This window comes from Pempheris klunzingeri, chromosome 17 (assembly GCF_042242105.1).
Source record: "Pempheris klunzingeri isolate RE-2024b chromosome 17, fPemKlu1.hap1, whole genome shotgun sequence".
NCBI lineage: Eukaryota > Metazoa > Chordata > Actinopteri > Acropomatiformes > Pempheridae > Pempheris > Pempheris klunzingeri.
Genome location: NC_092028.1, coordinates 7469807 through 7495905, shown reverse-complemented (window position 1 = coordinate 7495905; position 26099 = coordinate 7469807). Strand labels below are relative to the sequence as shown.

At 41.0% G+C, this 26099-nt stretch overlaps 3 protein-coding genes across 5 annotated transcripts; 1 reads left to right on the top strand and 2 right to left on the bottom strand.

The window, feature by feature from the left end:
- Positions 1–59: 59 nt before the first annotated feature.
- On the bottom strand, positions 60–10188 carry cln3 (CLN3 lysosomal/endosomal transmembrane protein, battenin). 2 transcript variants are annotated; one of them, XM_070848251.1, is made up of 14 exons: positions 10169–10188; positions 9643–9739; positions 9464–9547; positions 8999–9078; positions 8197–8282; positions 7342–7414; positions 5178–5321; positions 4788–4924; positions 2558–2610; positions 2410–2478; positions 2166–2221; positions 1985–2078; positions 1072–1212; positions 60–587 (listed from the first exon to the last, which is right to left on the bottom strand). In XM_070848251.1, exons 2-14 carry the CDS (start codon positions 9700–9702, stop codon positions 471–473), a joined length of 1194 nt encoding a protein of 397 aa, XP_070704352.1. In that variant the 5' UTR covers positions 9703–9739; positions 10169–10188; the 3' UTR covers positions 60–470. The 2 variants fall into 2 exon arrangements, with proteins under 2 accessions (XP_070704352.1, XP_070704353.1); XM_070848252.1 differs by lacking the exons at positions 8999–9078; positions 10169–10188 and having other exon boundaries at positions 9643–9666.
- Positions 10189–11179: 991 nt separating this feature from the next.
- On the top strand, positions 11180–14434 carry LOC139217092 (tryptase-2-like). The gene is made up of 5 exons (XM_070848373.1): positions 11180–11246; positions 12157–12331; positions 12876–13153; positions 13710–13849; positions 14129–14434. Exons 1-5 carry the CDS (start codon positions 11195–11197, stop codon positions 14315–14317), a joined length of 834 nt encoding a protein of 277 aa, XP_070704474.1. The 5' UTR covers positions 11180–11194; the 3' UTR covers positions 14318–14434.
- Positions 14435–16373: 1939 nt separating this feature from the next.
- Positions 16374–24482, bottom strand: dus1l (dihydrouridine synthase 1-like (S. cerevisiae)). 2 transcript variants are annotated; one of them, XM_070847841.1, is made up of 14 exons: positions 24439–24482; positions 23371–23620; positions 23077–23185; positions 22878–22928; positions 22653–22765; positions 22418–22500; positions 22134–22237; positions 21875–22022; positions 21506–21602; positions 19850–19938; positions 19453–19622; positions 19323–19360; positions 18880–18955; positions 16374–17949 (listed from the first exon to the last, which is right to left on the bottom strand). In XM_070847841.1, the coding sequence occupies exons 2-14, from the start codon at positions 23605–23607 to the stop codon at positions 17792–17794; spliced, it is 1473 nt and encodes a 490-aa protein (XP_070703942.1). In that variant the 5' UTR covers positions 23608–23620; positions 24439–24482; the 3' UTR covers positions 16374–17791. The 2 variants fall into 2 exon arrangements, with proteins under 2 accessions (XP_070703942.1, XP_070703943.1); XM_070847842.1 differs by lacking the exon at positions 24439–24482 and adding an exon at positions 24026–24064.
- Positions 24483–26099: the final 1617 nt, after the last annotated feature.

Below are 26099 nucleotides of genomic sequence, written 5' to 3'. Positions count from 1 at the left end.
ACAGTAGTTATTCTTTCTACACTGTCCTCATTCAGAGATGCTTGTATTCTGTAAGCACTGTTAAAATAAACCATAAATGTAATTTAAAAATGATCAAGGTTAGTGTGCAACTAATGCAAAACAAACTATGGACATTTTCTGCACTTATGACAACATCAGTTTTCCTCTTACTGCAGACTGTGCAAACACATTAACCGAGGTAAGCTTTTAACATGTCTTTCTACTTGTGTTATGGGGTCACAGGTTCTGATCATGGCTGCTTACAGCATGGCCCGACATGTTGGTAAATTAGTAAGGGAGCCCGACTCCCTCCAAATGGCTTAGTGGTGCCAATTAGAAATCCGCAATGAATACAGAATAGGGAGTCAATATTATTCTGTAGGAGTTAAGTCTCCTTTTGTCAGATGTCTCTAACTTGTTTCAGTTTAAAGAAGGACACCCACGGAGTGCTGGTCAGTGTGCGGGCTGGGTCATAGGGAACAGAAGTATCTGTGGACGAAGAAAGCAACGAGTCCAGCCAGAGCTATGCCCATACTGTCTCCCACACTGGCAGCGCCCATGGCAAACTCCTTCTGTCTGTCCTCAGTCTGTGATACAAAAGACAGATGCCAGGATGAACACAATGTAGACTTTTAATGTAAAATGATAAACAACACAGACTATACATAGAGCAGGCTATGTATATTTACTGTACACTTTCACCTGATGTTGACACCGTCACAAAGGTGATAATTCTGCTTTATGTTTATATTTGAGCCCATGGACAAAATATTAAAAACATTTTTCAATATAATGCACTTACATACAACACCAGTATCCTCTGCCTCAGTAATAAACATTTAATCTGCGAAGATTAAAACACCTCATGCAGATGTTCCTCCCCTCGATTAGCAGAGCGGTAAATTTGACATGACTCTTTAGAATAGAATAGAGTTTATTGCTATTTGTGCAAGCTTAAAACCAGGTTAAAAACAAGTACTTGTGGATTTAGTGCTGTAGAAATATACAATATGCTGATGTTATCATGGCATATTGAGGAAGTGGTGAGTTTGCATGAACAGTTGGCCTTACCTCCTTGTTGATGAAGTGGAACGTGTTGGCATACGCAGCTCCACCCAACAGACCCTCATAGAGGACAATACCGAACACCAGCCAAGCGCTGGGCAGGAACAGGTAACGCACTGCGAACAGGAGCAGCACTGCATTGACCACCTGTGGAGAAGAGAGTGGAGGGCAGAGCCTGCCAATCAGCACTTTGACATACAGGAAGAAAAACAGATGGGTCAGCACTCACAAGTTGAACCTTAACAGTAACGTGACACCTTCACAAAAGGCAAGCAATCTGAAATAACTACGCTTTGCAGCTAATCTTTGTAATAACAATTTGGCTATGTTACGTCTCTTTCTGTGGGTTATCACTGTACCTGTTGTTGTTGTAGACATGGGATCAGTTTTCTGGTTTAAGCTAGTGCATGCTGGACATTCACCACTAAGTGTCAGTCAGTACACAAAACTGAACGCTGATCACTGTTCTGGCTCTTTTTTATTAATGGATTGAGTTGTATAGTTGGTGTATGATACTGCAACAACTGTGGAATCAACATGTAACGAATATGTAATTGTACCATTAAATGAACACACAAGAACTGTCATAGTAGCACTGTATTTGTAACAGTGAATTCAGTACAAATATCAAGCTGAACATGAGCTAAACATAGTAAATCCAGTGGCCCTAAAGCACTGAGCTTAGAACTCAAAAATACAAGAAATCTACACATATGAAATATCACTGCACATTAAAAGACAGGAAAGGAGAGAGACAAACAGCTCCAGTCCATCTGTTAAGTGGAAGGAAGGAAGAAAGCATTCTGCTCTGTCACTAATTAATTATGTGATATCAATAGAACAGTGGAAATAATGTAATAACATTTTAACTATACAACTGCTGCTACTATACTACCAAAACATACACTTTTTTTCTCACCTGCAGCAAAGAGAGAGCCCACAGTTTCCTGATTTTCACACAGCACAGAGAGGATCGAGACACAAACACACCAACCTGGTACAGCATCTGGTACCTGAGCACACACACAATTAATAACCGACCTGAAGTCTTCCTCCTTTGACAATGTAAATAGAGCAATATTGTAGTGAGGTTAACGGACCAGCGATACTGCTGTGCATGGGACAGGAAGAAGTTGGGGAAATACAAGAGTTCCATCTAGAAAAAGAAAACATTATTATAACATATTATTGCTAAACTTGATATATTTGGAAATGTTTCAGTGTCCTCCAAATACATGAACATTGCATCTCATATCTCCATAAAGCCTACAAAGGGGAAGTTTGGTTTGGCTAGACAGCAAGCAGTGAGATGAATGCGATGCAAGAGGGCAGCTGAGAACTTACCAAGCCCTGGTTGATGAAATACTCAGCAAAGTAGACCAGCCCAAGGGGAAGCACAAACTTCAGCAAGCCCTGCTCACAGTGATCAGGATGAATATCAGTGTAACCAGACAAACACTCAAGTCTGAGGTAAAGTAAAAAGTACACTTACTCTGATTACATGCATTTTCTCTGTGAAGGTGAGAGGTCCAGTGGTCACGTCCTCTGTCACAATCAAGGGGGAGAGAACATGTGCAGTTATTTAAAAAAAAAAAAAAAAACCAACAGCAGTACTTCAAAATGACACTTTATTCAAATCGATCATCCAATCCTTGTGGCATACATGTCTGTGAGCTAAAGTCAAGAGCTGGAGTATGGACATGGTTAGCATAGCTTAGCATAAGGACTGCAGGGAGTGGGAAACAGTTCGCCTAACTCTGCCTGATGTGAAAAATAAATACACCTACAAGCATCTCTCACACATAAGCATTTTCTATGTGACAAAACAAAGCTAAAGGAACATTTTCTTAGTGGAAGTTGTGTGTTGGAGCTATTTATTTACAATTTACACCGTTTATCCATCTGCCCAGAACAATTGTGTGGCATCTTTGGCTATATCGCAGGTTGCCAGATATAGTCAGTGAGCAAAAGGTTTAAGTCCCCATTTAGGCACAATGAATCAAATCTGGCAACCTCACTGTGACAGCACTACTTTAGGAAGCTGCACACAGTCATTGTGCTGTTGGCTGCTGCTCATCAACAAAAGGCCAATGCATCCAGCATGCATCTCCCCCAAAACCACAATTAAAACAACAGGTTACTTACTAAGCTTCATAGGTGGTAGTGGCTGCATTTTTCCCACTTTGGACACAGCCAGGCTAGCCATTTCTCCCTGCTTCCAGTCTTCATGCTAAGATAGGCTAACCATGTCCTGACTCCAGCTCCATATTAACACACACACAAGATGTGTGAAACATGGCAAAGACATGGAGTATGTGACAATGCTGTCAATCAACTATAGTTCAGTATTCTATACGATTGAGCTCTTCTTCAAAGTCAAAGACCTAGGGCCCATCACTGCCATGAGCAGCAGGATCCTGATAGATCCAGATAGGCACCACCTGACTCTCAACACCGGTACCCTTCTGGGCTGCGTGCTCAGACCTCTCCTGTACTCCCCGTTTATGCACGTCTGTGTGGCCACTCACAGCTCCAACACCACCATGAACCCTTACATCTTGGTGCCAAGATAGCAACCTCCATCTCAACCTAATGCAGATCAAAGGAGCTGATTGTGGATTAAAAGGAAGCAATAAGGAGGACAGGCCCCCATCCCAATCAATGAAACTATGGTGGAGAGACTCAGCAGCTTCAGGTTCCTCAGGGTTCACGTCAGCGAGGACCTGACCTGGACCCATCACATCAGCTGGACTGAATTAGTGCTATTTAAAGCAGCTCTAAAGTGTCCCTCGTAGTGACAAAGCCACAGAGAATTAGCCCAAGCTCTGCAGATGCTGCTGGATTCACTGTCATCACTCTACTAGCTACACGTTTCTCTCAGGAGTTGGTAGAGAACGAAAGCAGAACTGAAAGGAGCATGAATATTGGACTTATATTCATCAGGTAATGCAAAGACGACTCCAAATGAGTGGTCATGTTGCTCCATAACTACTGAATGAGTAAACAGGCAACTGTTTGCTAACAACTTAGCAATATCAGCATAAAAGAAAACTGAATATATAAAATATGAATAATGCTCGATTCCTAATTCTGCACAGGGTGCATAATACAAAACTTAGGTATCACTTTTCACACAGGGGATAACTATCACATGAGTCTCCCACCATTAAGCTTTATCTCTTCCTGCACATAGACAGACATTCATATCTGAATGAAACACTCCTCCAGCCAAACCAAGATACTGAGGTTATCTGACCTCCACAGTCAAAATCAAGTTAGAACTTTTTCCCACCAATACAAAACTCGTGCTTTCATTATCATCCGATTAGATGAAGGTGATGCACTACTCTTATGTCCTCTCAATGAATGTATTGCACAACTGCAGCTAATGTTAAACTCTGCAGTCAGATTAGCCCACTCAGTCACCGAGCAACAAAATGTATGTACAGGTCCATTTCTGAACGTCTTGCTTTTACTAGATGGATTTGTTTACTGTATTTTAATGTCAATTCATTTTTAATTACATCTATTTATTATGTCTTTTTATCATTATTTGTAGTGTGGCTTACATTGAGTTAGTAAAAACTGTGTACAAGCATGCACCACACATCCAAACGCAATGAATCCTCAATGCTGGACAACATTGTGACATGTTATTGCCACAAATGCCCATGAGAGAATAATCTAGTGTCCATCTTTTTCATTGAGTTTGCGATATGTACCTGGCATTGATCTCTCCTGCTCCTCTTCCTCTTCGTCCATCAGCCGTCGTCTCTCCTCTGAGTCCACAGCTGCATGTTCCATCCTCCTGCTGTTCCACTGAGGTAATGAAGGTGGAGGAACCAGCAGGAAGAAATAGCTGGTGATGGTAATAAGCAACAAATAATAGCCAGGAAGAGTGATTTCATGAGTTTTATGAGTGACATAAGAGAGGGAATGAACACAAGAAATCTAAGAAGATAGAAGACAAGGTCTGAAAGCCAGAAATTATAGTAATTGTTCTACAAATGTCCCTTATAAGTTTAGAAAGAGTAGCCACTAGTGACAGTGCTTCTAAAATACAGAACGAATAGTAACAAATGCAGAGCTGAGTGCTGTACTTCCACACTCACCAAATCAACATCGCAAACGGCACCACCAGCATGATGAGAAGTGTAATCTGGGGCGACAGGCCAAATTGGGTGAGGCTTGCGTAGAGGACGGCCCCCCCAACACCAGCTACACCAGTACCTGAGCACCAGCCTGTCAGTACATTACTGAGGCAGAAGGGGAAGAACAGTGTTTACTGTCTATTTGATAGGAGACACACAGTGTATTCAATGACATGAGAGATACACACATACATGCAACTTGAGTTTTTGACAGGGCAATATTATAATTACATTTGAAGCGTGTTTGAGATTAGTTTCAACTATAGTCTCATTATTGGATCAGATTCAAGGGCCAGAAAACACAGGGTTCACGAACACAGCTCTGAAATCAAGCATGTCAGATTCTTCTGTCTTTAAAAGGGCATCTGATCACAGCAAAGCCAATTTCCACTTGGAAAACAAAAGAAAAGGAGTTCTTGGAGGTCTTGATGAATTCAAATGGGAAGAAATTAAATGATCTGACTTTTTTTGTTTTAACATAAAAAGTAGGAATTGTAGCTTATTATCACGTTTGTTATAATGAGATGTTTTTTAATGTTGGAGTCCTCTATAGATCAAATGGATGAGCGTACACATACTAGAACAAAACGGAGCAAATCCAAAAAAGAGAGAAAAAACAACACTCTCAATACAAAAAGAAAACTTCCACACGATCTCAGGACATTTTATTCGATGTAGAAATGTTCCAGACTTTAAAAAAAACAAACATCTTCACTGCGCCTCTAATGGAGTATCTACGTTTTTCAGGCTGAGATGTGCCACAACACTTTCCACCCATTTACAGTGTACTGGTGGTTTGACAGAAATCCAAGGCAGCACCAAGCACTGTGCCAATCCAGCATCACACTGTGTGCCTGTCAGCGCAAACCTTTCAGGAGCTACTCCCAATAATGTGATTCCTGTGCGTCTCTTTACTAAAGATATTAGAGAATATTTAAGCGTGATACAAGATCTGGGCAGCTCCAAAACAAATGGTTAAGAATGGTTTCACCCTGATGACAGCCTGAGTAGATCATATCTAGTCCTGGGAACATCTTCCATGGTCTCCCTCTGCGTAAGTGTAGTCTACGCATTACCTTAAACTACAATAGACAAGGCTTGACGCATGCTTCCTCCGCAGGCTGCGGAGGCTCAACGTGGACTCCAGGAAACTCTGCAGCTTCTACAGGTGCACCATTGAGAGTATCCTGACTGGCTGCATCACCTCCTGGCACGGCAGTTGCACCACCCTCAACCGTAAGGCTCTACAGAGGGTGGTGAAGACTGCACAGCACATCACCAGGACGATGCTGCCATCCATGGAGGACCTCTACACCCAGCGGTGTAGGAGGAAGGCCACCAGTATCATCAAGGACTCTTACCACCCCAGCCACAAACTGTTCTGCCTGCTGCCGCCTGGCTGTCGGTACCGCAGCATCCGAGCCCGCACCAGCAGGCTCAGAGACAGTTTCATCCCCCAGGCCATAAGACTTTTAAACTGCCCATAATCTGCACAAACAATTTTGCACCTCTATTTATCTATTATCTATTTAGCTGTACATTTTATTTTATTTTATTTATTATTATTTTTTGTTTTGTTGTATATACCTTATTTTATATTACCTACTTGCTGGTGTGTTTTTCTTTAATGATACTGTTAGCAGTGTTACCGGGAACCAGAGACACAAGAATTTCTCTGCCAGTGATTGCTTCATGTAACTGCTGAGCATGTGACAATAAAGTCTTTGATATGATTTGGTGTACCACTTTTTTTTTTTTTTTTTAACTTAATTATTTGTATGTATGTAATTCTTCACATTTTTTCTATTTTATTTCTTTTCTGGCAGAAATAGGCTTCCACACAGCTGCATCGGAAAGCAATAACAAAACTTTGTCTGAACATTAAAAGAAGAATTGGAAATGTCTAGAAGTACATTTGCAATTTGCAGTAAAACCTGTAAAAAAATACCTTTTAACAACGAGCCTTCCTATTTACTATATGCAGTATTCCATAATGTCCTACTGTTAGAGTCTAATGGTCAGAATTAAAGAGTGTACTACACACTTACAGTTCCAAGTTGAGTTTGGACCTTGTTACCTCATCTCAGTTAATATGGATTAGAGGGAAATGGAAGGAAGTGTTTACCTGCTGAAGAAGACTGTGAGAGAGAGGAAGGACAGTTCTCCCAGTCCAGAGCTGATGCTGGCAAAGATTACTCCTAGAAGCACAGAGGTAGAAAGGTCACTCACCATGGTGACAGTTACTTACTGATGAGCTGCAATAACTGGAACTGAACCGCTGGATGGGAAACAGTAAAGTTGTGTCCCGTCCTCAAATCCTCAAATTCTTGCCACAGTCCAGTCAGCAACTGTAATATCTCTGGCCTTTGTCTGCATCTAAGATCGTTAATAATGGCTGCATTCCATTTAACTGTGCCAGTTCAAGGGCTCAAGAATTGTGCATGCTGGCTCACTTTCATTGCAGGTACATTCATTTTACTAATTCCACGTTTGCCTTTTGTACAACTCATACTATAAACGTATTTATGTTAAGGTGGTCAGGTCATCAGCTCACTCAGTGCATTTACAGATGAATACAAACATTTCCAGGGCCTCCTAGAGGGTTACTGGGGCCCTGTCCAACCAGGGGCCTGGGCTCACTGGGTCGGGGGGAGCCCTGCAGGGTCTATGTTCAGTGACCCACTGAGTGAGTAGCTTGATAGAGCACAAATGTCTGCCATATCCTTTTTGCTTTACTGGAATCTGCATGGTGAGAAATATTACCAGCAGCAGGCCATGAAATGATTAAAATGGTCTCATATTTCTGTGAAATAACTGCACAGAGATAAGTTGACAGGAAATGGAACCGAGGCAAAAGACGCTGAGCTGTATCTTATCCACCATCACATCCACCACCAATGATGATAAAAGCTGATAAAAACTAAAATGAATAATAGCACTGTTAAAAAAAAAAAAAAAAAAAAAAAAGTGGCGGCTTTACCTAAAATGCTCATCCACACAGCTGAGGAGAAGGACACAAGGAGGAAACTTGCTGCCGCCATCAAGGCACAGAACAACACTCGGAATCTAGAAAAACAGGGATTAGGCAGGAAATTACAATACGGCACAATATCTATGTGGTAAAAACCATTAAAGTGGCATATAGTTATCTGTACGACATTCTTTCTACACCATTAACAAGTCACTGTCCAATTACTGACTGCATTGTATACAAGCCACGTAAAGTGACTGTCCTGTGAGTAATGTAAAGACAAATAAAATAAGTAATCTTAAAAATGGACAATTTCAAATACTATAAACAGCAGAAGGATGAAACTACCCGTATTATAATAACCATCCATGAAACTGAATACTGAAGGCCCACCAGGAAAGGGGGGCATTGTGGCTACTGGGCAGCTGGAGGACACACAAACATCTGTTTTACCAATGAAGTGTTGAGCACTAATAGAACTGGTGAATCTAAATGATGCTAACATTTTGCTAACTTTATCAAGATGACAGGTGAACATGGAAGAAGTGTTGTTTGCATTAACAGGGTATACTTGTAATAAAGTCATATGTCTGATATAAAGGCCTTAAAACATGGAGTGGCTTTAACCTGCAGGGAAAACCGTCTGTGTGGAAAGTGAGAAAATCTGCTTTCTGTTATTTGGGTGAACCACTACTCTTATTATTGGCTGTGGATTGAAATCTGCTGTTCTTATTTAAATAATCAGTGTTTTTGTAAATCATCAGTCTTGATTTTTAACGGATTAGTTTACAAGTGATAACAATTGTCTTACCCATAAGGCACTTTGTGGATCACAAAGGGGGCAAACACTTTGATGATGAGCGTAGGGAGGATGTCGGCTAACAGAACAGCCTGAGGAGAAACACAGACCAAAAGTTTGTCCCTGAAGAGTGTGGGGTCCTCTTTTAAATCAGTAGATATTATATGCCAATTAGTAATGAAAGAAAAGTATTTCCACATGTGTGCGGAGTATTTTTTACAGTTGCCTTAAGCAGCGGTTCAAAAAGTGGTGTCATGTGTCATTTAGCCTCATAACGCTGTGCAAGTACAGGTATGGTATTTTCAATTCTAGTTTTACTTTCATATTAGTTTCAGAACCTGTTTACCATTTTGCTTTTCACCCAATCTCAGAGAGAGAAACTTTCATCAAGCAATCAATCAATCAATCAATCAATCAATTCATCAACATGCAAACAGGAGAACATTTTTCCGTGTTGTGTATGGAGTCTCCATTTACCGCAGTAGAGATAGGGTTGCAGTCATAGCGGCTGCTGTTGCTGCTGTTCCCACCATGGAAATCCGCAGCTAATGTGACTGAAGCCTATAGAGATAAAAGGTAAAAAAAAAATTTTAAAAAACTGACTACGTTTTACAGCTTTAGATCTATAGAAAGTCCTTGAAAATTTGTGATCTTACAGATGCTGTGGCGTTTTTGGTGTCCTGTTTTTTGAGGATGTCATGGGCACCACTCAGCATTATCACATAAGCAAAGTTGTTGCACAACCCAAGAATCCTGAGGAGGTCAACAGGAGAGGGGGGTAGATTAGACACTGAAAACAGGGTCAGATCGTCAGTAACAAACCACTGGGCCACTGGCTGAGAGGTTTCTCCAAAGATGACTAACTGTCTGCACAAGAACTTTTCCCCAAATAACTGGGTAAGCTGTCATAGGGCTGCAGGGAGACAGCTAGCATCACACAGGGGGTTTCTGTTCCCTCTGTCTGTATGACGGTGGAGGATTATACTGCCCACATGAGGAAGCTGTGGGCTCCACTAGTCTTGACTTTAGTCTGACAACCATTTCAGCATATATCTAAAGTATCAGTGTATTAGCATTCGTCACCTAATCTTCTAGCACTTTAAATGTAGTTGTGATTGTATTTCTCGGTTTAAGTTGTATTTGTCTTTGGCGAACTAGAATTTCAGCTTGTTTAAAACTCACCCAAATCCAATACAGTTGCGCCATTGTGCGCATGGACCTAGAAATAGATGAACACACACGTTTAGAGACTCACATAATTAATATATTTCGTAATTTGATATTTCTGAGTCAAACACTGACCCACCACTAATGTCAAAGCGCTGAGCTGGGTCTGCGTTGATGCTGGCTGTCCTCTCCATGTTTGCTAATGAATTGAAGCGAGCTGAGCTAGCTCACTAGCTAACAGTTGGAACTATTCAAACTCACGGTACATCGTCCACCGGCTGCTAAACAGCCCAGTGAGCCCCCCCACACACCGGCGGCAGGTTCATCACTGACAGCGAGCTGTTACTTCTGTGAATTTAGCTTGAATCTCTCACGGACGTTCAAAAACTTCAACAACGTCACATGAAAGGCGATATTTCATGAAAATAAGTCCCCGCGGAAACATCAACCAGCTCTGAGGGTTCCGGTTCGGTGACGCTTGTTTAGGAAACGAACATTTCACGGTAATTATTCTCAGACAAATTATAGTATTTTCTAAAATCACAAAGCAATATATTTAAATTACTTTCTTCATCATCACAATCACTTTTTTCTGGCTTTATAGGAGCTGTGATCCAGTTCTTTCCCATGCATGTAGAAACACATGCATTATAAAGGACAAGGGCATCACTGTTTATTCATTTATATGCTGACAACTATAGACCACTATAGATAGATAGATAGATAGATAGATAGATAGATAGATAGATAGATAGATAGATAGATAGATAGATAGATAGATAGATAGATAGATAGACAGACAGACAGACAGACAGATAGATAGATAGATAGATAGATAGAGTGTAATATTTCTGTCGAGCAAAAGCAGAAAGCTTTATCAAGTGGAAATACTCAAATAGAGTACCAGTATCTTAAAAGTGTACTTCACAGAGTAAATGTACTTTTCCTGCTTTGAGAGGAGAGGGACGGTCGATGGTGCCTGATAAGAATTTCCTCAGGATATATAAAGCAGTACAGCTCGTGCTTCACTTTGTCACAGCCATGGCTTCCTGCAAACTTCTCACTGTGCTGGTCCTGATCTGCTACGCTGGAGGTGAAACATTATTCTGTGGTGATTTATCTGTGTTCACTTTTTAGAGGTTCATTTACCAATTCTTACGAGTAAGAATCTGATTTACCTTGATAGACTGAGATATCATTTTAAGACAAGCTATTAATGTCATGGATCTTTTATGACAAAACCAGTAAAATTGTTCCATACTTATGAATGATGTTTATGATATTGGTATTTCTCTGACTAATGGTGATGAGCTCATGTTTTGGTTTGATCTCTGAGTTCAAAAGCCTTAGTGTTTCTGTAGCAGATTTAAAAAACAAGTTTGACCTATACACTTTAATTCTAAGAATTTGATTAGAAGTTTGACACCACTTTCATGTCTGTACAGTGAATATGAAGCCACAGCAGCAGCCAAATAGCTTAGTTTTGTACAAAGACTGGAGATGGTGGAAACAGCTATAGCCTGGCTTTGTCCATAGGTAACTAAATCTACCAGCCAGCATCTTTAAAGTTGACTAATTAATATGTTATATATCATTGGTCTAATCTGTGCAAAAACTTAAGGGTAAAAAACGTCACATTGTAAAAATAGGCTTGCCTGAAAGCATCGCAATCGCAAAAATACTTTTGGAAAACACTACTACTAGCCAAGGAGTAGTCCAGCACACAAGCATTTTTACACTTCAGTGTTTATAGGGCTGTAACAAATCGAGTGAATGCATTCTCTTCATTATCAGATCAAATATTTTTTTGTTTGATGCATACAGCAATGCATTGGTGTATGTCTTGGCATGTTACCGCCACCTGGAGATCAGTGGAACAGTGAGACCATTGGTTGGATTACTTGTGTGCAAAACACAAATAAAACAGGGGACACATTCATAAAAAAACCTGCACAGGGCACCGATATCACAGCTTTTATTAAGTTTGATTATTGCTGGTTTAGGTTTGCTTGGGGCTGATGTGAGGAGCTTCATCATCGGAGGGCAGGATGCTCCAAAAGGCAGATGGCCCTGGATGGTCCACCTCAACATCACATCTAATGGCATCCAGAAGTGGCGCTGCGGTGGCACCATCCTCAGCGATGAGTGGGTGCTGACCGCTGCAAATTGCTGGGACAAGTAAGTGTTTGTCTGCGTTTTCATAATTATAAAGCCGTCTTTCACATGAGGCTAATCATCTTCTGTGGCAGACCGTTGAGTGTTGGGCATCTAGGTGAAAAGGACCAGTATAATGCCTTTAATGGAGCATAAGGGGAAATAAATATTGGCATAAATGTGTGGGTTAGCATATATACACTGGGGGCCCACTATGACAATAACTCATTCACAGCAATCAGGTTTAAGTGAAATGTTGCAGCTCCTCTTAATTTACTCATGAATCCTTTTTTCTAAGGTTTAGTGGGACAGCTTGCCTTTTATATATTAACTGTATAGATTAACTGTGTATATATTACTGTATATATAACTGTATAGACTGTATTAAGTCTTTCAGGGAATTCAATAAGTTTCCTCTAGCTATTATAGCACATTAGTTAGAAATTAACTCATTGTCAATATATCTTTGAAAATGATATAACAACAAAACTAATGAATGTCTCTATGTAGTTCCTCATCAGTAAATAAATCTTGAAATGGAGAAATATGTGTGCGTTTCCGTTGCCAGGCGGCGTGAGCCTGATCAGTCCCGATCAGCGGTCTGGGTCGGCGCACACAACCTGCAGCACGGGGCTGTTCGTTACAGGGGCATCATCCGTGTCATCTCTCACCATCAGTACAAAGCCCTGAGCACTGGCTTCGTGAACGACATCGCTCTGGTTCAGCTGGATAAAAAGCTGAAATTCTCACAGCACGTCGCCTCAGTGAATCTGCCCAGCATCAACGCCATCTTCAGTCCATCCTCTGAGTGTTGGATCACCGGCTGGGGGAGCATTAGGGACGGTGGTAAGTAGTCCAGATGATATAACTGAATAAAACCCAGGATCCACGAATGCATAAATATTTTTCGTTTCAAAATTTCAACTGCCACGCACAAGATGACTCCAGCTTCATATGAAATACTGCACCTCGATTTTCCTCTAAGAGATTCAGAGATTCCAGGAGAGCTCAGGGAAACCTCCTCCTTCAGCAGATGAATGTGAAAACAAACTCTGCAGATACATCGTTTCTGCACACTGAGGCTCAAACATCACAGTGAAGTAGATTGAAGGTGTTAATTAGTGATCCTTAGCCATGCTGGTAGGTTGTTCCCTTTGAACAGAGCCAGGCAAACTGTTGCCATCTTTTCCCAGTCTTTAGGCTAAGCCAAGCAAAGCTGCAGCTGGCTGTAGCTTCACATTTACCTCACAGACAGACTGGTATCAATCTTGCTGTAGCCATGGACCCTACTGTCTGTCAAACATAAATCTTACCCCATCATCATGAAAATATCACCTCCTCCTCTGCACTAATGCTGTGTGTGTGTGTGTGTGTGTGTGTGTGTGTGTGTGTGTGTGTGTAGTTCCACTGCCAGATCCAGAAACCCTTCAGCAGCTGAGGATTTCCATCATTCCTAAGAGTGAGTGTGCGGCAAAGTATCCTAGCCTGCCCTCTGACATGATGTGTGCAGGGGACATGGCTGGAGGAAAGGATGCCTGCGAAGTGAGTTTTTCCTTTTTTTAAATCAGTTCAAATGTGAATTGAGTTGTTGTGAGGGGGTGGGGGGGGCTTCTGTACTTACACTGAAATACAATTTTGGAGGATTTATTTCTTGTAATGGAATATTTGTAATTGAAATATCTGAGAACCTCTTTCATCACTGATAGTGACGTTTAAAAGTCTAATGATGTTTCCCGTATTTATCTGTCATTTTTCATGTTATAATAAGGAACAATACGAGGTGGAAAAACATATACGAGTATGTTTTTTGTGTTTCTGAAGGGGGATTATGGCGGCCCGCTGGTGTGTCGTGCAGGCAGTGGCTTTGTGCAGGCGGGCATCATGAGTTACGGGAGTCCCAGCGGTTGTGGTCTCCCAGACAATCCCGGCGTCTACACCGAAGTGTCCAAGTACCTGAGCTTCATCAACGGCTACATCCACCGAGGCGAGGAAGCCTCCGCTGAGGCCTAAACTGCAGCTGACTGCTCTCCTCACCTGGCGACCCACAATTCCTCTTTACGACTTCTCTCCTGTGTTGACGTTTGTTCAACTCTTCTCTGCATTAAAGCTTTAAAGCATCAATTTGAATGCCATGATGTGAGTTTTTGATTAAATCCACGTAGGGTGAATTCAATACAGGCTGGACGCTGCATTTCATGTCCACATTTCAAACATCTTCGCTCATTAACACAGAATATACACCTTTATCTCAGCTCTCTCTCACCTTGGCACCACATAGAGCCTAAAGCATAAAGGTTACAAAACACACGTGACTGAAGCGTATAAACATATAAAATAATTGAAGTCTAAATATTTTACTGCAGCTCTCCTGTGTTCTTTACTTTATTCATTTATTTAGCAGGGACAACACACACTAAGCACCCAGGCAGGCTGATGTCACACATTAAAAGAAACGAACAAGGTCACTGAATGTTGAAATGAATCCGCTTCTCTTCAGATGTCCACCACTTTAGTCCAGAATGAAATAATACAACACCTATTGGATGGATGTGACACAAGTGAACTGGTGTTCCCCAGAGGATGACTCCTAATGACTTTGGTGATCCCTGTGAAATATCTCAGCATCCACCAGAATCTTTCCAGTCCCAATGACCAGCCAACAGTAATGTATACGTCTTAAGCATCATACAGTCTGTAAGATTCTCTTTGTTCAACCAGAAACCGCCATTACGTCACTCACTCAGTTCAAAGCCACCAGACTCCATTGACAAAAACAGTTATTTCACCACACACACTTGCTGGTCTAGCTGCTATGACTGCAGTGTTTTAACATGTACAACAAGAAGTAACTCTTTAAAAACACCAAAGTCACACACACAGACCAGCCCATCGTGACAACGGTAGACCAGCAACTCGTTCTCTGCAAGGTAGAATTCTTTCTGCTGGTCTTAACCCATCAGTGGGAAAAACCAAGCACCTTTAGTGGACGTACTGTGATGGCCACAGCTGCCCTAAAGGCTTATATTACAGCCACTGTGACTTGATAACACCGTAGTAGCAGCTGCCAACTGAAGTGGTCTACTATTAGACCAAGTCTAAAGCTTTTTTACCTAACAGTCATTTCATCTGGACCCCAGGAGAGACCTTAGAGATAAAAAAATATATATATGTTTGACTACAGAGTGAAATACAGGTACATTATGATTAATTTGTGTGCACAAGATACAATTCGTGGTCATGTTTAGATACATCTGTGCATATGACATAAGTGTATGCACAGAGAGCAAGCACAATAGACCAGCTGCTGGTCAGGAGGAACGTTAGCTTGTGCATAGGAATGAATCTAAGCATGGCCATGTGTCTCAAGTGCATGAAATAGCATTCAAGCTCTTAATATAGTAAAATGTGGTAAAACAATTTTTTTCACTTCACTTTTTTTCACGGAGGCTTTAAAATTTTGAAGTCGAAATAAGAAAATAGGGCCCAGATTTAAAAGTAAGTTTTAAAGGTAGAGCACAATGACTCAAGGGCCCCAATAAAGGCAAATATACATTAAAGTGGGACTCCAACGGTTTGGTTAGTCATTTTTTTTCTAAAATAAAAGCCTAAATTCATCTTGGAGCCTGACAGCACAGTTAATTGTTCATTTATCAAGCAGTATGCAGTCCATAATGTTTGAGCAGGTCCTACCAACCTCTTTCCCATAATAAAGATGACATAATCACTAATACCTAACACTAACATGATCATGACATTATTCCTTTACAAAAACAAGCTGATATAATTAAAATGATTAGCTGAGAAGGTACGTCACACACTTCTCATTTCATCTCACCATGAATTTAAGTGGACCCAGAGCCATACCCATTAATGATGATGATGATGATGATGGTATTATACCGTCCTTCTCTTGCTTAAGGTGAAGCGACTGACTGCACGAGAAAACAGAGCATGAAACCCTGAAAGTGGTGGAAACTCACAAAGCCTGATCCGGCTGCTGATCCTGCACTGGGGCAGAACTGAGCAGAGGGACTCGTTAAGAGGACAAATGAAGAAGTGAAAAATGTAGATTCATTTCTTCTGTATTTGTCAACAATAGAAACAAGAGAAGTCATGAAAAGATGCAGACAGAACGAGGCCAAACGGCTACAAGATGTGATGATGATGGGTTTTTGGATTGGTTTTTTTTCGCGATTAAAGTCACCATGGTAACAACATGAGAAACACATTACTATAAAAGCACTTTTCTAACTTTCTTGCAAACTTTAACTTTGTTATTTTCTTATTTTGTCAGATATATGTCAGAGAAATACTTCAGATTTGGAAAAAAAAAAAAAAAACTGTTTCAGGGGCTGTTACTCAGATAAGGAGACTGATATCAATTCAGCAGACAAACTGGACGTTTTTAGACTAGCTTAGCACAGCTAGCAGCCAGACTCCATCAGAAGAAGATATCGCTGTCTGATGGAGCTAGTCTAGTTTCTAATCTTTGTGTTTAGAGTTGACACTTAGAGATTACTTCAACAGCTACTTATCAGACTGTTTGATGCCAAAAGATCTCTTCTTCCAAAATGTCACGTTTCATTTCACATTTGCAAAATTATACAGGCGGCACCTGAGTCATTTTCTGTTGGATCGTGGGGAGGATGTCTTTGACAACATATAGCACCACTCTCTTAACCCCTCCTAAGTTCAAGTTCAGATGTGATAGGCAGTGGTACTTCTCATCAAAAGGCACATACATGAGTCAATACTTTCACTCAAAATAAATAGCTTTTCTTGACCTTAAATGTAAGAAATAAAACCTGCAAGCACAGGAATCTGACAGTTGCTGAATCTTTTTTACTTTGGTGGCTCAGTAACAACTTTGGCCAAAGTAATGTTCCAACTCATCCTCATAAAATCTTTGTCTTAAAAAAAAAAAAACAAGAGGTGATAGAAGTCGTTGAGAAATAATTTCCCACTAAAAAAAGCTCATCGTTATCCTGGAAATCCACATCACATAAAAAAATATTTTTGTTTCTTTCTTTAAGATTTTGGTCTGTTGATCAACGTTGATCCACATTTCACCAGTCCCAGGCAGCTGCTTGGGTTGGTTGTTGGGGAGACGCAGCAGCTGTGTGTCCCGTGTGTCCTGACTGACCATCGGCTACCTCTGCATGCACACACTGACCTCGTTACCTGAAGGTTCAATTACCCTCCATCGCATCACATCTGAAAACGAAAGGAGGTCCACACAACAGCTGTGATGACCATTCGGACCAAGCTTCTCTTCAACAGGCAAGAGAACTTGATGAAGACCAAGATGGCTGAAATGATGTGTGAACCTACTTTAATTTCTGACATCAAAGAGATTGAAGGGAGCTGGGAGTGTTAACTGGTCTGGACTAGGTTAATCCCCCCCAGCTGGAGCCTTTACATGTGACAGGTCAGTGTCCTATGAACAGAGAACGGCTGTGCATGCAGAGACAGCCACAGTCCTGCTCATAGTGGCAGCTCTGCACTTGGATCTGGGCGAGGTTGAGGAGAGCTGCTGCTTCTCTCCGTCTCTGTGGCTGAGCCCTTCTTCCTCTCGTCCTCCTTCCTCTCGTCCTCTTCGGCTTTCCGTTTCTCTGCCTTGGTCTTGAACCTCAGTCCGTGGCCTGTCAATCAGAGGACACACATATTATTTTGAACAGGTCCGACTCAGAGTAGTGACCACGCAGTCCTCTAGTAAGATAACAGTAAAAATGTCTTTTTTTTGTCCTGCTTCCATCTGTTCATCACAGTTTATGATGTGTGACTAATAACCTTCATAATAAGTTATTTCTTCTCTGCTGCGTAACACCGACAAAGACAGAAGACACACATCAGGTTCAGTAAAGTGCAACATGTCCAAATGTAGAGGTGACCCCAAATATTCAAACTCTGACTATTCGGTCTAGAAGGAGCCTGATTCCACTGCCAGTCTCACAGTTGAATCTTAGCAGTGGCATGAAAAAGTGGTTATGAAACAAAGGATCGTTACATTCGGACTTTAAATTGCATCCTAAACAGACAAACGAGCATTTTAATTGGTTGTGTCGGTTTTGTCTGGTGTGGAACAATGGAGGCCAGTTGTCACAAATAGGAATACGGATTAATGAGCAAAATAAGATTTGCAGATTCACAAATCAGATTCCACTATGAACATTCTTAGTCGGGGACGCCCCTACCAAAAAGGATTCCATTTGAAATGAGGTGAAACAGAAACACAGCAAGTGTTTGCTACTTTTACATGAGAAACAACTGCAAAACCGGTCATCGATCTTCTTTTCATCAATAAATCGGCTGATGAACTGTATCCCACCTTAACCTCCAATAATATCTGTATAGTCCCTAATATACTAAGAATCTCCCCCTTCATCAGCTTGTTGGGCCTTTGAGAACATTAATTTAACAGGCACTGATAAGAACACTCAGATAAATGTTTTTTCGTGCAAAAAATACTGTGTGATAAAACAAAACTAATCAGATATAGCACAGCACTCATTTGTACAATTTGCAGAGAATGCTATCTGAGTGTGTGTGTGTGTGTGTGTGTGTGTACTGACTGGGACAGTCTGCCACCTCCTTGTAGGCCTTTTTCTTACAGCAGCCTCGACACAGGTTGAAGACACATTTATTTCCCTGCAGAGCAAATTAAAACCAGGTGGGGTGAAGATCAAACTAATGCACTGGACATTTCTTCTTGACTTTTTGGTCATGAAGAGTTAAACAAAGCAGAGAATTTCATTCCAAAGGGACATCTTCAGTGGAAATCCTTTCAGGTAACTTTCTATTTAATATCCAACTCTATTTGACAAACATCTTATTGCTTGAACACAGTTAATCATTATAACTTCTTATTTTCATACCTTCACATTTTTCAGACATGACACTGAGCTAGAGGGGATTTGTAATACCTGTGCTGTTAACTGACTTATGACTGATCACCACAACCTTTTTTCCCCCTTAAACTAACCCCACCCCGACACCCAGAGTTTAAACGGTTTACCTTTGGGTTCCCACACTGTTCACATTTGATGTACTTGGCTGTGGGAGGAAAGAAGAAGGACACATTGTCAGATGTCAGTACTGTTTCCAATGAGGAGCTCAGTGGTTTCAAAGTGACAGGCGGGACTCACGTTTCTGCTCGGGACAGAAGTTCTTGTTGGGGTTTCGGGATCTCTTCTTCTGCTTGTTTTTGGAGAGAGTGTCGACAGTTCCGTCTGAGTCCTCTAATGCTCTCTTCTGACACACCGTCTTCTTCACCTCTGAACCCTGGCCGTTACCATTGGCAACGTGCTCCTTTGGCCTGTAGGGCACAGTCAGAAAGACGACTCTGGTGCTCAGGGTTCTTCAATCAAAGCTCAGTTCTTGTAAAGTTAACTGATCTTTGCATTTTCCCAACATCATGTGTCAGTATCGTATAGGATCTTATTTCTCCTGCATGCTGTGGTAATCGGCTGCATCTTCCCATTAGATCTCTCTGTCCAGAGATTATATTGAGAAAAACAAAAACAACAGAAGCTGGTGACTCACGCTGGTCTGACATACGGCTGGCAAATCCAGTGGGGGAACGGCAGGCCACCCTCATTCTCTTCCGCATCTTTTCCTTTGGCGATCTCCTCCTGTACACACACACACACACACATACATACACACATTATTCATGTCTGCAAGTACAAGTAAGGGATCATTCCCAACAAGGTATCTATTTTCAGGAATTTTCTGGTGAATACTGAAATCTGAGTTAGTTATATAGTATATAGTTATATAGTGCACAAACTTAAGGACTCAGATGAATCTGTGGTTATATTCCAAACAGCGTACTACACTAGCAATACGTACTGAGTGTAGTATGTTGTATGCAGCATGCAATTAAAAGCAAAATGCACAGTATGCTACGGATACCTGGATGTCGTACTGATTTGGAAAAAATATCTACCTCTTCTACTGTGTCCCTGTTCAGTTTCAGAACAACATGAGGCCAGAAATAAGCTATCCAGCTGCTGAATCAGCACTCAGATTAGAGCTACAAGGTGTTAAACGTTTGTCCCAGCTTTTGTACGGCTGCTTGGCCACTCGCTTTCTACTGGAATTTCCCAGACAGGTTCTCAAGTTAGCTGACATTATCTTGCACTTTACTGCAGATTTTGTTTTGTGGTATCGTATTCAGACAACGTTGTTGCACCGTCTGCAGCTTAACTGGATGACAATCATCAGTGTAATGGATGTTTGAGGAGCTTCAGAGCTCCTAATTCTCCCCTGTAGTTTGGGATGTTTCAAAATTCAAACTTCACTCATATATTTTTAAGTCAACGCGATGAAAATGTACGAAAACAGGGTTATTTGTTTTTTGTGTGTCAACATTTTTTTCACAACTAATGCTGGTTATCTTAATATTCATAGTATATATCACAGTATATATAGTAGTTATATATTTCTAATATGCAGTAGGCTAAAGTGATATTTTGTGAACCATCCTGCAACCTGTTGGGGGCGACAATATTTGGACCACTGGTCTGAGGAGAGGTCCAAGCAAGCTGCTTTACAAAACTGGCTAAACTTGGCCTAGCATACTGCAAAATAATCAACAGAACATTTTCAAATACAACCTGGCAACAGGGACACAGTCAAAGCCTCTGTTAACATGTTAACATGGCTGCATAACACGTCGTCAAACCTACTGTCAGATGATACTTATTGTTTCACCACTGTGCCCAGTGTTACAGCTATCCAGACATCTATTGTGACATAACAATGGATGTCTGGCTCAATGCTGAGCCAAAGGCTTCTATGAGGCGAACAGAATAGAAATATCTTCAGTTGCCATGTTGCACATTCCAAATATCATCAGACGCAATGGATCAAATTCTGATGGGGTTTGTGACTCTCATAATGAGGAATTAATGAACAGCGTGGAGGCGACTATTCTCTATTGTCCTCATCTATTAATTCCTGATACTGGACATCTCGTCAGGCGTCATCCCTTATCCAGTGTTTTCTCTTCTTCTTTACAAACCACTACCTTATATTACACCCAACAGTGATTATTGAGCAGTTCAAAGTCTGCCTGTTTTTTTCTTAACTTTTCTCCCTCCCTCCAGTGTTTCTGAGCATTTGGCTACAGATCGTCAGATTCACTGTTCCATTTCCTCAGTCGTGCATATTTAAAAAGGTGCTGTTTGCTGTTACCTGGCAGCGTAGCCTCAACTGTTTGCTGACATCAGCCAAACCTTCGAGGGTCTTCACCTTGGCCAAGTCCTCCCTCAGGTCCTGGTGGATCTGTAGCCTACACACACAGATGCGTGTGAAACGTGCAGATTATGTAAACTCTGAGTGACAGGACATCGTTACATTTTCTAATACAGGATTTTTTTTTTTTCCAAGAAAGTTAGTTGATAAACAGACATTTTGTCTGTTTTGGCCGTATGCAACTAATGAAATAACCAACGACTAACCATATTTCATCAGATTTATGCAAAAACCGTAAGGTGGACCAGCAGTGCTGCTCATTCAGTGGATATTCAAAGAAAAGTTTCTGTACTGTACAGAGAGACATACGTGTGGTGCCAGAGCTTGAAGAGGTGGGCTCGTACGTAGGAGAGAGAGCAAGGGGGGCGCTGCTTCACCACCTCTAGATACTCCTCAGCCATCTCCCACACTGGGGGGTTGCGTCCTTCAAACAGTGCTGGATTGTGGAGGTTCCCCTCTAAAATGACATAAATTACTTTCCAAACAATTCATATCCTGAGTGGGAATGCACATTATATATCATCTATCAACACCAATGGAAAAGTAATGTGTAATATGTATTACTAACCTGCACTCATAACTCCCTGTACTCCTGTCTCCTGAATGCAGCGCTCCACATCACTCAGGTGCTGAATGTTGCCATTTGCTAACACTGGAATATTTACTGCCTTCCTGTAGCACAGACACACCCACCAGTTATTGACAGTATCTTATTTTCAGGGTTAGGCAAAGATTCATTTGATTGTGTGTTTATATAAAAAAAAATATGGCATAAAGGAGCACGAAAATATTTCTGAGTCATGTTTAAAAATGTCTGTGTTCCAGGATTAAGACAAAGTGCTGGTAGCTCACTGTACTGCCTTGATGTGCTCCCAGCTAGCAATACCAGTCATGGCTCCTTTCTGGTCTTTGGTTCTGCCATGCACGGTCAGCATCTGAGGAGAGATTTAACAAAGCCACATTTAGGACTTCTTAGGACCTTTAGATCTTTAGATAAATATAAATACTATTCTGAAACTAGAAATAAGCTAAATGCTTTACACTTAATCATTCAGCAGTCTTATCAAAATTATCAATGTGATCACACCTGACATCCAGCTTTCTCCAGCATCTGTGCGTAGCGAACTGTCTTTTCGATGTCCTTGAACACTCGGATCTTACATGTGATGGGCACTGAGAGTTTTTCATTGGCTAACTTGACTGTAAAATGAAGGGGAAATGTTTTTTTTTTTTTTATTTAAATATGCTGGTTTTAGAATTTACATTTTTTCAGAATCATCCCACAGTTGTACAATGAGTTAGACACACTTACCCATTTTCTCTAACAGCTCCCATTCATCTTGTAGGAAAACTCCATAGCGCCCTTACAAACAAGCAGACATACAAGAAGGGTTAGTTTTCCTTTCACTCAGTACTCTGTGAGGGTGGCATGGATGCCTTTTCTGATACAACAATGAGGGGTCGCCAAAGTCAGCACTTCAGGGGTTCATTTCTGTGAAAACAGTGCGTACCTCTCTTAGCAATCATTTGTGGACAGCCAAGGTTGAGGTCAATAGCGTCGCAATAGTCCTGGGCCAGCTGAGCCGCCTGAAGGAACACCTCTGGATCATTGGCACAAAACTGACACACAGGGAATGCAACAGTGTGATTTACTGCCATTACATGAGGAGCAATGTTAATGCAAGGTGTGAATCCACATAATACGCCTTGTGAGGACTACACACTATAATAAACACGGTGAGGATTGTCCAGCAGTGCTATAAGCTACCATCAATAATCTGTGAAAGACCTGTGTGGATCCTCACCTGTGTGATGAGAGGTCTGTCCTCTTCACACACCTCAGTGTAAAGGTTTTCTCTCCTGTAGTTGGCATCACGAACAAAGACCTGAGCATGCAGCATGGGGGTGTAGCAGAGATGAGCGCCGTGCCTGCGGCTCAGCAGGCGCCAGGCTAGCTCGCTCTGGTCCACCATGGGTGCCACCACAAAGCGTGCTTCTTTCAGGGTCTTCCTCCAGAACTCAAAGCCCTGGAGCTTGGCCATCACAGTTGACTGACTTCATCAGACCAGGAAAGACAAAGCGTCATTAAACACTCAGCAGAAAAGAGGTTTCCAACTTGGCAACACAACACTGGACAGAAAAAAAAGGAAGGCACCCATTACGAAGTGTGAAAGACAGACTTCCTGACTCCCACTAGTCCCACCAAATATCCACAGCTGGAGAAATGATAAGAAAATGAGGGAATCTTTTCAACTTTAAGGAATCTCTTCTGGAGTCTGGTACATCAGCCTAACATGTAGTCGTGGTTAGCTTTCTTGGCATGGGGGTGTAGCAGAGATGAGGCGGTGTATTTAAGTTATGAGACCACATGGACACCTCCCCCACCCCCCATCACTGACCAGCGGATACCACTGAGGTACCACATCATTCCAACATTGAAGCCAAAGCCTGAAGCCCTACCTGAGTGAGAGGTTTTGGACGTCGACGACTTAAAGCAGAAACCTAAAATGTAGCTCACTTAGCTACACATCCAAATGTTAGCTTAACAAACTGTGTTGCAAGCTTAGCCAAATGTCTACTAACGTCAGCAAGAGAGAAGTTGGCAACTAAGCATTTTTTGTATTTATGACTTTCGACTAGCATTCACCACTAATGTAGTTAGTTAGCGCTGTCTGCTGTGTATTCCCGTAGCTGGCGAGGCTAACTGCAGTCAGTAGACATGGAACTAGCACATGATAGACCGCCGCACTTAAACAACTGCAACCGGTTGGACACATTTATCACGCCTACGTTTCTCTGGCAGCATTATGCCCTCCTCTGCTCACGTACTAGCTGCACTCATCGATATACATTTAGATAATTAGCTGTTTCACCTGTGACACTGTGAATTCTGTAGAGTATTCCTGGCGCAGCACTTTCCAACAGTGTGCAACAGCGAAATAGCCCCGGTGGGAAACCTTTCCTCTATTTCCTCTACTTCTTCTTCTTCTTCTTCCAAATTTTCTTCTTCTTCTTCTTCTTCTTTTCAGCAATAGAAAGATGTAAAATACTCTGTTACAAGTTAATCTGCATAATCTCACTTACGTAAAAGCACAGAACTTGTGTGAATGTGTAAAAGTATCAAAGCAGAAACACCAGTTATGTGTTTCATATCATTATGTTTCACTGTTGTAACTTATTTATCTAGTTATGTACTTAGTTACAGTACCATTCATGATAATTGCTCATTTATGATCAACAAACTAATTCATCTCTCACAAACGACGCTGTGTTTGATAACTTTATTCTCTCTCGTCCCCTGTTCGATAGCTTCACAGTTCACATACTGTTCGGATGTACTTTTTAAAGTCAGCAACTTTACAATAAAACAAATTGCTCAATCATTTACTGAAAAAAAAAAATCTTTCTTTCACCACAGAATAAGCAACTGTTCTTCACAGGAATGCAGACTTCATATTACACATTTATTAGAGCCTTATTAATACTGAGAAACACAATGGGGTGACTTTATCCATGATGACATTTGCACACTCAAGACAATTACACCAGTGGGTCAGCCTGGAATTTTTGTTTTTGTACAAAATGTTTACAGAAAAGTTCAGTCAGTTAGGACTGATACCAGTGACATTCAGTAGGATGTTTTAGTTAGAAGAATGTGGAGGTTAACAGGAGCGTGTGCCTCCATTTTAACACTGAACCAGTTAATACAATTAAACGCATTGGAAATAAATAACAAAAATATACGTATATGTAGGCTCAGATGTGAGGTTTTCTGTTTCACTGTGAGACACGTGTCACAACCAGCTTTATCACACACAGACACATACTGTACATTCAAATCACAGTGACTTACATCTTTATACAATATAAAGACAGCGGACAGCAACATTTCAGCTAAATCCATTGTTTCATATTAGAAAAAAAATAATCTAATAAAGAAATGCAAATAAAATATATTTAATGACCATGTCATATATATATTTAATGTCATATAGAAGCATTACAAAAATAAAATAAATATTTTGTCTATCAGTTATTGCAGGATTGTTAAAGAAACACACCGTTGTTTTGAGCAGCTTCTCTAATAAATGATCAAATGAAAACATTATGTCCCTTTCCAAAAACTGAATGACTCTTCACAAGAAGTCCAAGTCACTCTCCTACACTGTAGACTTCATCCATCACCATAGAAACTGCCCACCCAGCTGTTGTGTGATATCACATGCTGTTTCTCAGCAAATGCACTGACAAACACAGATAAATTCACTATGCACTATAATGGCAAGAAGTCTGTTGAATTAAGGGACAAAAGTGATTATTTCCTCTTTTCATTTCAACGTAACAAGACGCCCTGTGAGGGCAGCGTGAGAAGGAAATAGCAAAGGTTAATGCAAGACATAGACAGTTTAAATTTGCATGATGTGTTCTCCATTATTTTCAAGCTATGCTTGTCCTTTTCATCCCATTTTTACCAAGATAAAACATGTGATTTTATATGTTCTTCATATCAATACGGATTTATAATATAGCCCAC

Bases quoted from the DNA above. Each gene is read 5' to 3' on its own strand.
- dus1l (XM_070847841.1), bottom strand. From the start codon at position 23,607: ATGGCCAAGCTCCAGGGCTTTGAGTTCTGGAGGAAGACCCTGAAAGAA. The intron at 22,023-22,133 runs GTTAGTAATACA...ATGTCATTTTAG, and splicing joins ACAGGGAGTTATGAGTGCAG to AGGGGAACCTCCACAATCCA. The intron at 19,623-19,849 runs GTGAGTCACCAG...TGTGCCCTACAG, and splicing joins CAGCCGTATGTCAGACCAGC to GCCAAAGGAGCACGTTGCCA.
- cln3 (XM_070848251.1), bottom strand. From the start codon at position 9,702: ATGCTGAGTGGTGCCCATGACATCCTCAAAAAACAGGACACCAAAAAC. The intron at 7,415-8,196 runs GTAAAGCCGCCA...CTGTGCTTCTAG, and splicing joins TGTGTGGATGAGCATTTTAG to GAGTAATCTTTGCCAGCATC. The intron at 2,222-2,409 runs GTAAGTTCTCAG...TTCTTTTTCTAG, and splicing joins ATTTCATCAACCAGGGCTTG to ATGGAACTCTTGTATTTCCC.
- LOC139217092 (XM_070848373.1), top strand. From the start codon at position 11,195: ATGGCTTCCTGCAAACTTCTCACTGTGCTGGTCCTGATCTGCTACGCT. The intron at 13,154-13,709 runs GTAAGTAGTCCA...GTGTGTGTGTAG, and splicing joins GGGGAGCATTAGGGACGGTG to TTCCACTGCCAGATCCAGAA. The intron at 13,850-14,128 runs GTGAGTTTTTCC...GTGTTTCTGAAG, and splicing joins GAGGAAAGGATGCCTGCGAA to GGGGATTATGGCGGCCCGCT.